Genomic DNA, 13,345 nt, shown 5'->3' with positions numbered 1-13,345 from the left:
TTTCATGTCCCTATTCGATAGAAAGGTGCCAGATTAGTCTAGTGCGATATTCGATTGAACAGTATGCCCCTTTTTATTTGTCATGTTTGTATAGATTTGTTTACTACGTCTGTATTGTGTGCAGGCACACGCCTCGCTGCATGCCGGCTTTCACCGTAGAGCATGCAAACGTGTTTTGCTGTTCGTGTTGGTAAATATCGTTTAGCGGATATCGTAATAGACTAACTCTGTACCTCTCTATTGAACGGGAAGTAACAAGAAACAGACGTCACCTTTAGACGATGGGCGTCGTACGAAATGTATGATGAACAGCATTTGTTTGCACTGATGCCATCTACACAATGCTAAAACTAAATTATAAGTTCTTGCTGAGACACCTGTAAAATGCTGATGGCAGCATTTTGTTGATAACGACAAACAGACACATTTTCGAGTCTCGTATGAAATGTACGACGAATTGTATTCGTTCGTTTCAGTTCACTCTTGCTACACAGCGCAAAAACTAAGTTGCAAACCTCTGCTGTAACACAAGCAAAAATATGCCAAACGACTCTTAGGAGAGACACTCTACACAGTTGTTTATTTCTATTTATTTCACACGTCTAGTTCCGCAGGACCAAATTGAGGAGCAAATCTCCAAGGTTATGGAACGTGTCAGTACATGAAATTACAACGTAAAATTAATAACAGATAAAATAAAATAATTATGATCCCGAATAAAGGCAAGCCATAAGTCTATGTAAATGCAGTCAACAACATAACATGGGAATCAGCTTAACTTTTCAAGGAAATCCTCAACAGAATAGGAGGAATGACCCACGAGGAAACTCTTCACTTTCGATTTGAAAGTGCGTGGATTACTGCTAAGATTTTTGAGTTCTTGTGGTAGCTTATTGAAAAGGATGCAGCAGTATACTGCACATCTTTCTGCACAAGAGTTAAGGAAGTGCGATCCAAATGCATATTTTATTTATACCTACTATTAACAGAGTGAAAGCTGCTAATTCTTGGGAATAATTTGCTATTGTTAACAAGAAACGACAGTAAAGAATACATACATTGAGAGGAAAATGCCAGAATACGCAGACTAGTGAATAGGGGTCGACAAGAGGTTCGCGAACTTACACCACTTATTGCCCGAACTGCCCGTTTCTGAGCCAAAAATATCATTTTAGAATGGGGAGAGTTACCCCAAAATATAATACCATACGACATAAGGAATGAAAACAAGCAAAGTAGACTACTTTTTCTGTCGAACTATCACTTGCTTCAGATACCATTCGAATAGTAAAAATGGCAGCATTAAGTATTTGAACAAGATCCTGAACGTGGGCTTTCCGCGACAATTTACTATCTATCTAAACACCTAGAAAATTGAGCTATTTAGTTTCACTAACCATATGCTCATTCTGTGTAATTACAACATTGTGTTTTGTTGAATTGTGTGTTAGAAACTGTAAAAAAAGTTTGTCTTACCGTGTTTTAGTGTTAGTTTATTTCCTAACAGACATGAAGTGCACTTTTTGAAACAGAGCCTACGTTGCACACATCATTCTTCACTACAATGCTAGCGTCATCAGCAATCGTAAATATTTTAGAATTACCTGTAATACTACAGGGCATATCAATCACATAAACAATAAGGAACAGGAGTGGCCCCAGCACTGATCCCTGGGGCACCGCCCCCCCCCCCCCCGCCCCCAATTTCACCGTATCCTACTAGGACACCACATTACAGCAATTCTCAACACTATGAATAATGGCCATTTGCTGTCTATTGTTAAAGCAAGAGGTGGATCAATTGTGAGTGAACTACTCCCCGTATTCCATAATGGTCCAACTTCTACAGCAATATTTTGGGATCAACACAATCATACGCTTTAGTTAAGTCAAAAAAGATGCATAGCGTTCGAAACCTTCTGTTCAATCCATGCGGTACATCACAGAGCAAAGAGAATATAGCATTTTCAGTCGTTAAACCACTTCTAAAGCCAAACTGTAGATTTAATAGCAAATTATTTGAAATAAAACGAGCAGTTATCCTTACATACAGAGCCTTATCAGTAACTTTGGTAAACACTGGTGGCATAGAAATAGGTTTAAAGCTCTCTACATTATCCCTTTCACTCTTTTTATAAAGTGGCCGAATCGTTCAGGAAACTGACCATGCTTAAAGAAAAATTACAAATATGGCTAAATACAGAGCTAACATTAGCAGCACAATGCTTTAATATTCTGCTAGGCACTCCATCGTATCCATGAGAGTTATCCGTCTTCAGTGGTTTAGTTACTGACACAGTCTCTCCCCTGTCAGTATCACAGAGGAGTATTTGCCTATCGCAAAGGTCACGAGTTTGAGTCTCGGTCTGGCACACAGTTTTAATCTGCCAGGAAGTTTCATATCAGCGCACACTCCGCTGCAGAGAGAAAATCTCATTCGGAGTTATAGCCGCCTGTTCAATAGCATGTTGTTCGACCCTTACAACACAGTACAGCATCGACTATGCATTCGAAAAGTCTTTGGTAGGTTTCTGGAGGTATGTGGCACCACATTTACGCGCACAACCTCAATCTCCGCATATTATGAGCTGGTGGTTTGTAGGTGAGGTACTGCAGCCTTACAGCGTCCCAGATGTGTTCCATCGGATTAAGATCAGCCGAAACATCAATTTAAGTTCACTATAACGCTCCTCAAATCACTGTATCATGATACATGTCTTGCGACACTGACAGTTATCCTGCTGAAGATGCCATGGACGTCGGGGAAGACAACAAGCATGAAGAAATGTAGGTGGTCCACAATAATGTCCACGTGGTCTACAGGTGTCATGGTGTCCTCGATTACCACCACAGCTCATATGAAACGCAGCCCTGGTGAATGTCCCACATGGGTCTCCATCGGTCTGGTTCCGCGGTGCAGTGCATTTTTCGAGCAGTTGCTCGCAACGAAGACGGCATATCTGGACACGGGCAAGGACCTGATCCAACCAGGCGACACATTTCCATGATCCACAATTCAATGTCAATGATCCCGTGCCCACTATAGCATTATAGTCGTAACCGACAATGTCGTTAGATCACCACGAGAACACACAGTGACTGTCTGCTACAAAGAATGTACGCTGAACGATGTGCTCCGAAACACTCGTGCCTGCCGGAGCATTGTGCTGCGTCGTGAGAAATATCTACATCTGCATCTACATCCATACTCCGCAAGCCACCTGACGGTGTGTGGCGGAGGGTACCTTGAGTACCTCTATCGGTTCTCCCTTCTATTCCAGTCTCGTATTGGTCGTGGAAAGAAAGATTGTTGGTATGCCTCTGTGTGGGCTCTAATCTCTCTGATTTTATCCTCATGGTCTCTTCGCGAGATATACTTAGGAGGGAGCAATATACTGCTTGACTCCTCGGTGATGCGCGGGATTAGCCGAGCGGCCTGAGGCGCAGCAGTCATGGACTGTGCCGCTGATCCCGACTGAGGTTCGAGCCCTCCCTCAGGCATGGGTGTGTGTGTTTGTCCGAGCTACTGAGCGTCTCTCTTGCAGAGTCTTCCACTGGAGTTCATCTATAATCTCCGTAACGCTTTCGCGATTGCTAAATGATCCTGTAATGAAGCGCGCTGCTCTCCGTTGGATCTTCTCTATCTCTTCTATCAACTCTTTCTGGTTGGGATCCCACACCGGTGAGCAGTATTCAAGCAGTGGGCGAACAAGTGTACTGTTACCTTCTTCCTTTGTTTTCGGACTGCATTTCCTTAGGATTCTTCCAATGAAACTCAGTCTGGGATCTGCTTTACCGACGATCAACTTCATATGATGATTCCATTTTAAACCACTCCTAATGCGTACTCCCAGAAAATTTATGGAATTAACTGCTTCCAGTTGCTGACCTGCTGTATTGTAGCTAAATGATAAGAGATCTTTCTTTCTATGTATTCGCAGCACATTACACTTGTCTACATTGAGATTCAATTGCCATTCCCTGCACCATGCATCAGTTCGCTGCATATCCTCCTGCATTGTAGTACAATTTTCCATTGTTACAACCTCTCGATATACTACAGCATCATCCGCAAAAAGCCTCAGTGAACTTCCGATGTCATCCACAAGGTCATTTATGTATACTGTGAATAGCAACGGTCCTACGACACTCCCCTGCGGCACACCTGAAATCACTCTTACTTCGGAAGACTTCTCTCCATTGAGAATGACATGCTGCGTTCTGTTATCTAGGAACTCTTCAATCCAATCACACAATTGGTCTGATAGTCCATATGCTCTTACTTTGTTCATTAAAAGACTGTGGGGAACACGCATGACACAAATCGCTGCGTCTCCTGTTTTACAGAGCAGGCAAGCATTTGACCTACAAGCTCTGTGATAGCGTGGACGTACAAAACCTGCCTACTCGTGGTTTCATCGTCCTTCAATCATTCCTTAGACGCTCACGACAATATCAAGCAAACAGCCGACCAGCTTCGTCGTTTCGAAGATCCTCATTTCCATACATCGAGTAATTTCAATCTGCCCTTCATAAAAGTAGTTTATTTTATCTCCTTTATCGTTTTTAGGGGATCAGCGACAATCTTTAACAATTAGAGTACACTCGACTTGCTCACCAGTATAAGTTATACTAATATCTCATCAATATGCGTTTCAGGATAACCCCAACTGCTTCCTGTATAAGGGAGGATCAAAAAGTTTCCGTTCGAAAACCGTATAGTCCAGAATCGGTATGCCAAGCAGACAAAATCTCTGTAAGCATTGAGGAAATCAAACTTCCGACGCACTACGTAAAGCTCCCTGTTTGGTAAAACACCATGCTGCTGCGTGAAGAAGTCTATAACTGCCTGCTGTACAACCTCGTCCGACAGCAATCTTCGACATTTCAAGGCCTTTTTTAAGGGACGGTAGGCGTGATAATCGAGTGGGGGAAAGATCAGGGCTGTAGGATGGGATCTCGAGTGTCTCCCATTGAATTGTGGCACGACATTTGCGATATGGGAACATTTGTTATCATGAAGCTCAAATGGTTCCAATGGCTCTGAGCAATATGGGACTTAACATCTGAGGTCATCAGTCCCCTAGAACTTAGAACTACTTAAACCTAACTAACCTAAGGACGTCACACACATCCATGCCCCAGGCAGGATTCGAACCTGCGACCGTAGCAGTAGCGCGGTTCCGGACTGAAGCGCCTAGAACCACTCGGCCACCGCGGCCGGCTTATCATGAAGCAGCAGCACCATTCCACAACCAAAGTTTTTGACAGACATGCTCCTCCAGACACATTCTCTACCTGATGGATGTCTTCCGTTGTTTGGATGGTAATAACGTCGCCACAGTTCACGTTTCCGCATTTACCGCACGCTCGTCGGAAAGAGACTAATGCCACATTAAACGCTTGCGGTGCTTATATACCCACATTGGAGTCACGCTACGATGCATATATGCTGCAGCAACGCTCTCCAACGAGAAATATTTGACTGTCCCTTATATAATGCAAAAAATTATATTCTTTTATGTACAACAACACTATTTCCCATCAGTCAAATAATTCAAGTTTGAATAAGCCCCGTCATAAAGTAGTGTAGCCTGTAATGAAATGCATACTGCTAAAAACGCCATCTACTAGTAAAATTACTTACTTTGTGCAATTTCGTACTGCTTACGCCAGTTTGGGCACTGATGGTCTGCCGGAATATAATAAGTGGTGACGTAGGACAGAGAACTGCTTTGAACAGGTGCAAGTGTCAGTCCACAGCGTTGTTAAAATCTATATTTTTCTAAATTTAGTTCCTTGTTTTATATGTCTCATATAGATCTGATGATGGGGATATCCCGAAACGCATGATAATGAAATGTTAACAAGAATCATTTTGGAGACCAAGGAGAATGTAATTCCATTCAAAGTCGTTTATGTCAGTAGATTTCTCCAGTTACGGCCCATGTCCTCCCTAGAATGATCCCCATTCAGCTCCGTTCCGCTTGTAGAAGGTGTTAAAAAAAGTGTCGAGTATTTTGAGAAGCGGTATTCCCCACCAAAAGAAGACCAAAAAATCCAAATAACATGGCATCTAAAATGTTTACCTTATAGGCATTTATTTGTCTTCGCTACTGGGAAACATCTTTTCATTGGACAAATGCTCATAGCTCTTAAGGCATGCATTTTAGTGCCTATGATTACTGGACTTCTTTTTCTTGTTTTCGTCCACATTACTGCCTCTCAAAATACGGAAACCAAAGAGTTAGATTAAATTTGTTATCGAAGATGAACAAGTGCTAGTAGCTCTTAAGCTATACATTTCAGAGCCCACGTTTATTGGATTTCTCCATTTTGTACTGGTGGATACTATCGTTTCTTGAAATATTCGATACTTTTTTGTAATACCATGTATAGTTTCCTTACTGCGTCAAGTCGCTGTATCATCATCAGGTGGCATTCAGTCTCGCGGTGGGCGGTCGTCATAATGTTTTGGCTCATCGGTATATCTCGATACATTACCACCGACAAAACTTTGAATTCGCTTGAAAATAAGAACTTCCTCAAATTCCGAATAAATATTGATTGTATAGGTGATTAAGCATTTGTTTTTGACTCACCATTATTTCTGACTTGTTTCAATAAGTTTTCATTGTACAACTTAAGTCAGGACATCACAGTTTGCGCATATTTCAGTTGTATTCTTACAAGGAAACATCAGCAAGTTGGTTTCATAATAAGGAGAAAAAAACGCACTAGCAAGATATCGGCACCAGCAATCGACCTCGCACAAAAATTTGGGCCATAATTATGACAGGATACATTTATGACCTTCTGAAAAGTACAGCTTTTAACCTAAGCGCGCAACGTTTCTCACTCGATGCGCTTCATTGCAGCCGCTTAGTGCCAGAGCGCGAAGTAAAGTGTACTATTTTGACATGGGCAACATGCTTTATTCATTGGGTCAAAGTGCGCAGTTTCTAACTTGTAGCTGGTGGCAGAGATTTTTTTGTTCTTAGGTTGAAACTCAGAAATGCAGTGTAAATGGATGAAACGAATGAGTGAGTCATCAAAGTAGCGTAGCCCTTTCTAATAATTAACATCGTTGTTTTGCATTATATGTTATTTTCGTTGTATTTTCAAGCTGCCACAGCTAAAAAAATGGGTGTGAAATCTTATGGGACTTAACTGCTAAGGTCATCAGTCCCTAAGCTTACACACTACTTAAACTAAATTATCCTTAGGACAAACACTTACACCCATGCCCGGGGGAGGACTCGAACCTCCGCCGGGACCAGCCGCACAGTCCATGACTGCAGCGCCTCAGACCGCTCGGCTAATCCCGCGCGGCTGCCACAGCTAAAGTCAAGTACATCTGCAGTAGATGCAATATTCCTCAACGTGTCTGACGTGATTGTATTGTAAATTGAAAATCATTAATGTCATTTGATAATAATTCTTCAATTGTTCGTGTTTAGTCATTTGTATTTTGAGGAATATTGACACTCAGATGACAAAATTCATGGAATAGAGATACGCATGTATACGGATGGCTATAATATCACGCACTAAAAAAACTAAACTAAACCCCGACCGAACAGGCCTTGGAAGGGCCAACGGTACCGACCGGCCGCCGTGTCATCCTCAGCCCACAGGCGACACTGGATGCGGATATGGAGGGGCGTGTGGTAAGCACACCACTCTCCCGGACGTATGTCAGTTTACGAGACCGGAGCCGCTACTTCTCAATCAAGTACCTCCTCAGTTCGCCTCAGAAGGGCTGAGTGCTCTCCGCTTGCCAACAGCGCTCGGCAGACCGTATGGTCACCCACCCAAGTGCTAGCCCAGCCCGACAGCGCTTAACTTCGGTGTTACCACTGCGGCAAGGCCACAAGGTATAAAAGAGCAGTGCATTGGCGGAGCTGCCATTTGTACCCAGATGATTCATGTGAAAAGGTCTCCGACGTGATTATAGCCACACGACGGGAATTAACAGGCTTTGAACGCGGAATGGGAGTCGATGCTAGACGCACGGGACATTCGATTTCCGAAATCATCAGGGAATTCAATATACCGAGATCCACAGTGTCAAGAGTGTGGTGGGAATACCAAATTTGAGGCATTACCTTTCACAACGGACAACGCAGCGACGGCGGCCTCCACTTAACGACCTAGAGCAGCAGCGTGAAATAACTGCAGAAACCATTTGGGACGTATGACGATCGTATCCGTTAGGGCATTGCGGTGAAATTTGGCGTTAATGGGCAATGGCAGCCGACCAACGCGAGTGCATTTGATGCCACATCGCCTGCAGCGCCTCTCTTGGCCTCGTGACCATATCGGTAGGACCCTAGACGACTGGAAAACCGTGGCCTGGTCAGATAAGTCCCGATTTCAGTTGGTAAGAGCTGATGGTATAGTTCAAGTGTGGCACAGGCCCCACGAAGCCATGGACCCAAACTCTTTACAAGGTACTGTGCAAGCTGGTGGTGGCTCCATAACGGTGTGAGCTATGTTTACATGGAAAGGACAAGTTGCTCTTGTCAAACTGAATCTGTCATTGACTGAAAATTGTTATGTTCGGCTACTTGGAGACAATTTTCAGCCATTCATGTACTTCACGTTCCCAAACAAAGACGTGAATCCTATCGAACATTTATAGGACATAATCGAGAGGTCAGTTCGTACAAAAAATCCTTCACCGGTAACAGCTATGCAATTATGGACGTCTATAAAACCAGGATAGCTCAATATTTCTGCAGGGAACTTCCAACCACTTGTTGAGTCCATGGCACGTCGAGATGCTGCAACACTCCGGGCAAAAAGAGGTTCGACCCGATATTAAGAGATATCCCATGACTTTTGCCACCTCAGTGTACAGCTGCAGAATGCCAGCTGCAAAATGTAGTTAAAATAATATTGAACGTACTTGTGCGGGAGTCTGGCATATTACATGCTGCTATAACTATTTTTCTCGTAAACTGTCACGTGTTGTCCAACAAGATATCAAAACACGTTGGGCAGATGTTTCCACCTTCCCCCTCCTCTTCCTTAGCCTTCATCATCCCGCGAATAGCAGAGTTCTGCTATCTAGAGTTGTAGAACTACCGCAGGCTACAGTAGACCATCACAAGTAAGTACAGTACTTTACCTCGTAGCTTTCGTCAGTTACGATCGTAAGAACGTTCCACTATGTTAGGTTTTTTACATACTGCCGGCCGGTGTGGCCGAGCGGTTCTAGGCGCTTCAGTCTGTAATCGCGAGACCGCTACGGTCGCAGGTTCGAATCCTGCCTCGGGCATGGATGTGTGTGATGTCCTTAGGTTAGTTAGGTTTAAGTAGTTCTACGCTCTAGTGGACTGATGACCTCAGATGTTAAGTCCCATGGTGCTCAGAGCCATTTGAACCATTTGTTAATACTTATCGGGCGTTACCTAGTTTCGGTCGCTTTGTTTGGGTACTCCATCAGTATCTTATTAGATTCCTCTAGAAACCCGAAGCGGTGAACTGTCTAGAAACTGAGTGCATATGTATATAAAGGGCCGCGTAATCTTGGAACATTTTTTTCTTCATAGTTATCCTCCTGTCTGTTACTTAAAAAATTCAAAAATGGTTCAAATGGCTCTGAGAACTATGGGACTTAACAGCTGAGGTCATCAGTCCCCTAGAACTTATAACTAGTTAAACCTAACTAACCTAAGGACATCACACACCTCCATGCCCGAGGCAGGATTCGAACCTGCGACCGTAGCGGTCGCGCGGTTCCAGACTGAAGCGCCTAGAACTGCTCGGCCACTCCAGCCGGCAGTTACTTAAAAGTAAACAGCTTTTATAGTAAAATTGAAATTGTTGATATTTTGTTCTCGTTTTATTAAAAAATTGTTTATCTGTAACGTGAAACACAGGTATGATGCAGTACAAATAAGAAAACAAATCAGATTTATCATATATCGCTATAAAATGCAATTTCCTCAACAAAAGTGGAAAAAACGCAAAACAAAGACATATCAGACATCTCTTCAGAACTTCGTCGAACTTATATAAAACATTTTTTCTGTTATTCATAAACAACTTCCGGAAGTTATCACTAATAACAGGAACTTTTGCCTTTGATCATGATGTAAAACAACAATAATAATAATACAGATTTTTCACGTCTGTTGCATGTAAACTATATTTGCGTCGAAAGTAATTGTTCTGGTTACACAAAAGTGCAAAAGTTAGGCGATCAGCATATTTTTATTATTACTTATTAAATGCAATGTATATTTTGTAAGGATACAAACTACACGTTAGACTAGCATTTAATGGTGTATGGCTCTAATTACACACGAAACAAACAAACAAACGATACACAAAGACAATTCGTCGTCTCCAAATTTCTCTCACACGTATTAATTTATGTTTCTTTCCAACGACCGAAGAGTAGATTTTGTAGAGCGCAACTTCACTGGTGTCACTCCAACGTGTAGTACTTCGGGCTCGGGCATTCGACGGCTTAAGATGGGCGGAGCAAGTGACAAGCTATGAGTGCGAAAGTTTGAGAGCTATACTTTAAAAGGTCATAACTGCGTACTACTGGAATTATGGCCCAAATATTCACGTGGGATCGAGTGCCCTTTTGTCCCCCCTTGAAATATGAGGTCAAGCTTGTGATGTTTCCTTGTCAGTTAGAACTAATGCTACGGTAGTAAGCTTACTGCAGTGGTGTAAGTGCTTGTTGCTTTCCTAAATATGAGCATTTTTTGTTTTCCTGCAGAAAGAAATCAGTCGGCGGGAAAGCGGCTTCGAGCGCCGCTTCGTGCCCCAGCGAGACCGCTATAGGCGGTGCTACACAGCCTGCACATAAACAAAGCCACGAGCTACCTTCGGCGCTGAAATCGATTGCGGAACAGAGAACGGCCGAAAGGCAGCAGACGGTGACGCGCGACGACGATTCTGAGCCACTGATTCTCCGTTCCAAGGCGGCGGAACACGGCCAGAGCAACGCACACTTCGTACCTGAAAGTGCCGAAGAGGAAGCGGTCCGCAAGCCCGGGAAAGTGAGCGCCATTCCTGGCGACGTACTGGAAGACCGCCCCCGCCTGCCGACGCCGCCGCTCACGCTGTGCAAAGTCGTGTCCTTCGGCGACGTGACGAATTCCGCTCCGTACACAGAGAGCGAGGCCATCGTGCCGCCGCCCAGACAGTTCTACGCCAAGCCGCAGGCCTCGGTGGCTCCGTCGCACAGCCGCCAGCCGTCGCACGCGCCACAGCCGGCGACCCCCAAGCAACCCTGCGCGGCGCAGCATCACGCGCAACCGGCCAAACAGTACTCGGCTCAGACCGCGCCGCGCCGCCGCTCCAGCGTCAAGAGCACGTCCTCGGGAGGGTCCGCCAATGTGAACGTGTCCGTCAGTGCGCCCAAGCAGAGACGGACTAGCGTTCCCGCGACCCACGTCGCTGCGGAGCCGGCGCCGCCACCGGCGTACGGCACGCCCAGGGCCGCTGGCAAGTGCTACTCCACGGACAGTGACCGGAGTGAAAGAGAGTACTCCAAAAGTAAAATGTATTTTAAGGAAGAGCCGGAACTTCCCACTCCGAGGCACCACTCCCACGTCGTTCTGGACGGCACAACCGCTCATGCAGCTAGCAGGACAGTAACACCTTTAGTTAACGATAGTGATTTTGTGTTATCGGCGAACGCGTCGTCGCCGGACGTGCCAGGCATGCTGAAGTCGATCAGAGATCACGGTAAGATAACATTTCTCCTACGATGATTATAAATTTAGTATAAAGCAAACCTTTTAGTGACCTGTCTGAACATAGTATTAAAGCGCAGTTTCACGGGTTAGTAATCTGTCAATTTTATTTTTTTATTCCGATTTTAAGACTTTTCCACGCCATGTGTTTCCTCTTCAGTAGTTACTCTAAACTGTTTTCCAGTTTTCCATTTTACATACTGTTTCCGCATCTGCGATAGTTGTGCCCGTACCTACTATGGTTGAGCAAAATTCTCATTGAGGCTTCGGCACACAGACCGTGCTTTCGAACGCCAGCATTAGGCGTGCCGAGTTCAACGTTCTGCTGAGAGCTCAGAAAATATGCGACTTGCGCATACGGCACGTCTGCCTTGACGTGTTACACGCGATCGCAGCGCGCTACAGCGGCAGTTGTCGGCTGTAACTGGCTCTCGAAACACACTGTTTACGGAAGGTACAGGAGCAAAATTCCTGCGTTAGCGGTATTAAAACCCACGTTTCCTCCATTGTCCATAAGGTAGTCATGTTGTTCTGCCTGAAGTTGTACTGTTAAGAGCACACAAACAAAATTTTCACTATTCATGAATATATTATAAGGCAAAAAGGGGAGTATCACGTCCAGTCAATAAGGACATCGGCTTATAAAAGTCGCAAAGATAAAAATTATTTCATCATTCTCACTTTTAAGTATAACCCCAACTTCATTTTTACTTGATCACTGTTCCTATTCAGTATCAGAATTTTTACAACATGTGAAATACGAAACTGGAAACAAGATAGTGCAAAATACATTACTGCAAGTAGTACAGGCTGTCTTGTACATACAGGCAATCGAACAAACTTACTCCTGAGAAAGGGTACACTTATATTTACATAACATTGAGTATTATAGACTGAGAACGTATGAGAACCTATAGGGAAACGCGAAGTTTAGCAAGAAAAAATCGGGTACAATGGGGCGCGAACCAGCAACATACCATGTGTCACAAGACTAATCTGTGGCTTTACTCCCCACGTTTTAATTACTTACTTACTTACTCCTCGGCTCTACAGCCCTTGAAGTGCCTTGGCCTGAATCACAGTATCCTGCCATTCTATTCGGTCCATGGCTTTCCGTCTGCATCCTCTGACACCCAGCTTTTTCATGTCTTCTTCAATTCTGTCCACCCATCTCTTTCTGGGACGTCCCCTCCGTCGTCTGCCTCCAGCCTTGCCATCAAAAATCTTCATGTTCTGTCTTCCTCCATTCTGACCACGTTTCCTGCCCACCGCAGTCTTCTTATTTTAATGGTAGTTACAGTGTCAGGTTCTTCAAAAAGTGTTTCTAATTCTGCCATACATTTTACGCAGAACCTTTCCCTCCCAAATGCTAAGGATCCATTCCTCATTTGCCGTCACGGTCCACGTCTCAGTACCACACATAACAACTGGTCTTATAATTGTTTTGTAAATGAGGATTTTCAATTTCCGTGAGAGAAGCGAGCTCCTAAGCATGGGTAGTGTGGCAAAGTAACATTTTTTGCCTACTCCTGTTCTAGCTTTCACCTCGCTGCTGATGTCATTTGTCTCTCTGATAGCCGATCCGAGGTACCTGCAGTCTCTCACCCTTTCAAACTCCTTGT

General features: G+C 44.2%; 1 protein-coding gene across 1 annotated transcript in view; it reads left to right on the top strand.

Moving 5' to 3' along the window:
- LOC124556380 (gamma-aminobutyric acid type B receptor subunit 2) overlaps nt 1-13,345 on the top strand; it is a 328,860-nt gene that overhangs the window by 165,884 nt on the left and 149,631 nt on the right. Inside the window, exon 14 of the mRNA XM_047130343.1 lies at nt 10,742-11,715. Coding sequence (XP_046986299.1) covers nt 10,742-11,715 — 974 coding nt within the window. The remainder of the gene's footprint in view (nt 1-10,741; nt 11,716-13,345) is intronic.

The sequence above is a fragment of the Schistocerca americana genome, chromosome X (assembly GCF_021461395.2).
Source record: "Schistocerca americana isolate TAMUIC-IGC-003095 chromosome X, iqSchAmer2.1, whole genome shotgun sequence".
NCBI lineage: Eukaryota > Metazoa > Arthropoda > Insecta > Orthoptera > Acrididae > Schistocerca > Schistocerca americana.
The sequence above is the reverse complement of the archived record's forward strand: the minus strand, read 5'-3'. Positions and strand labels throughout refer to the sequence as shown.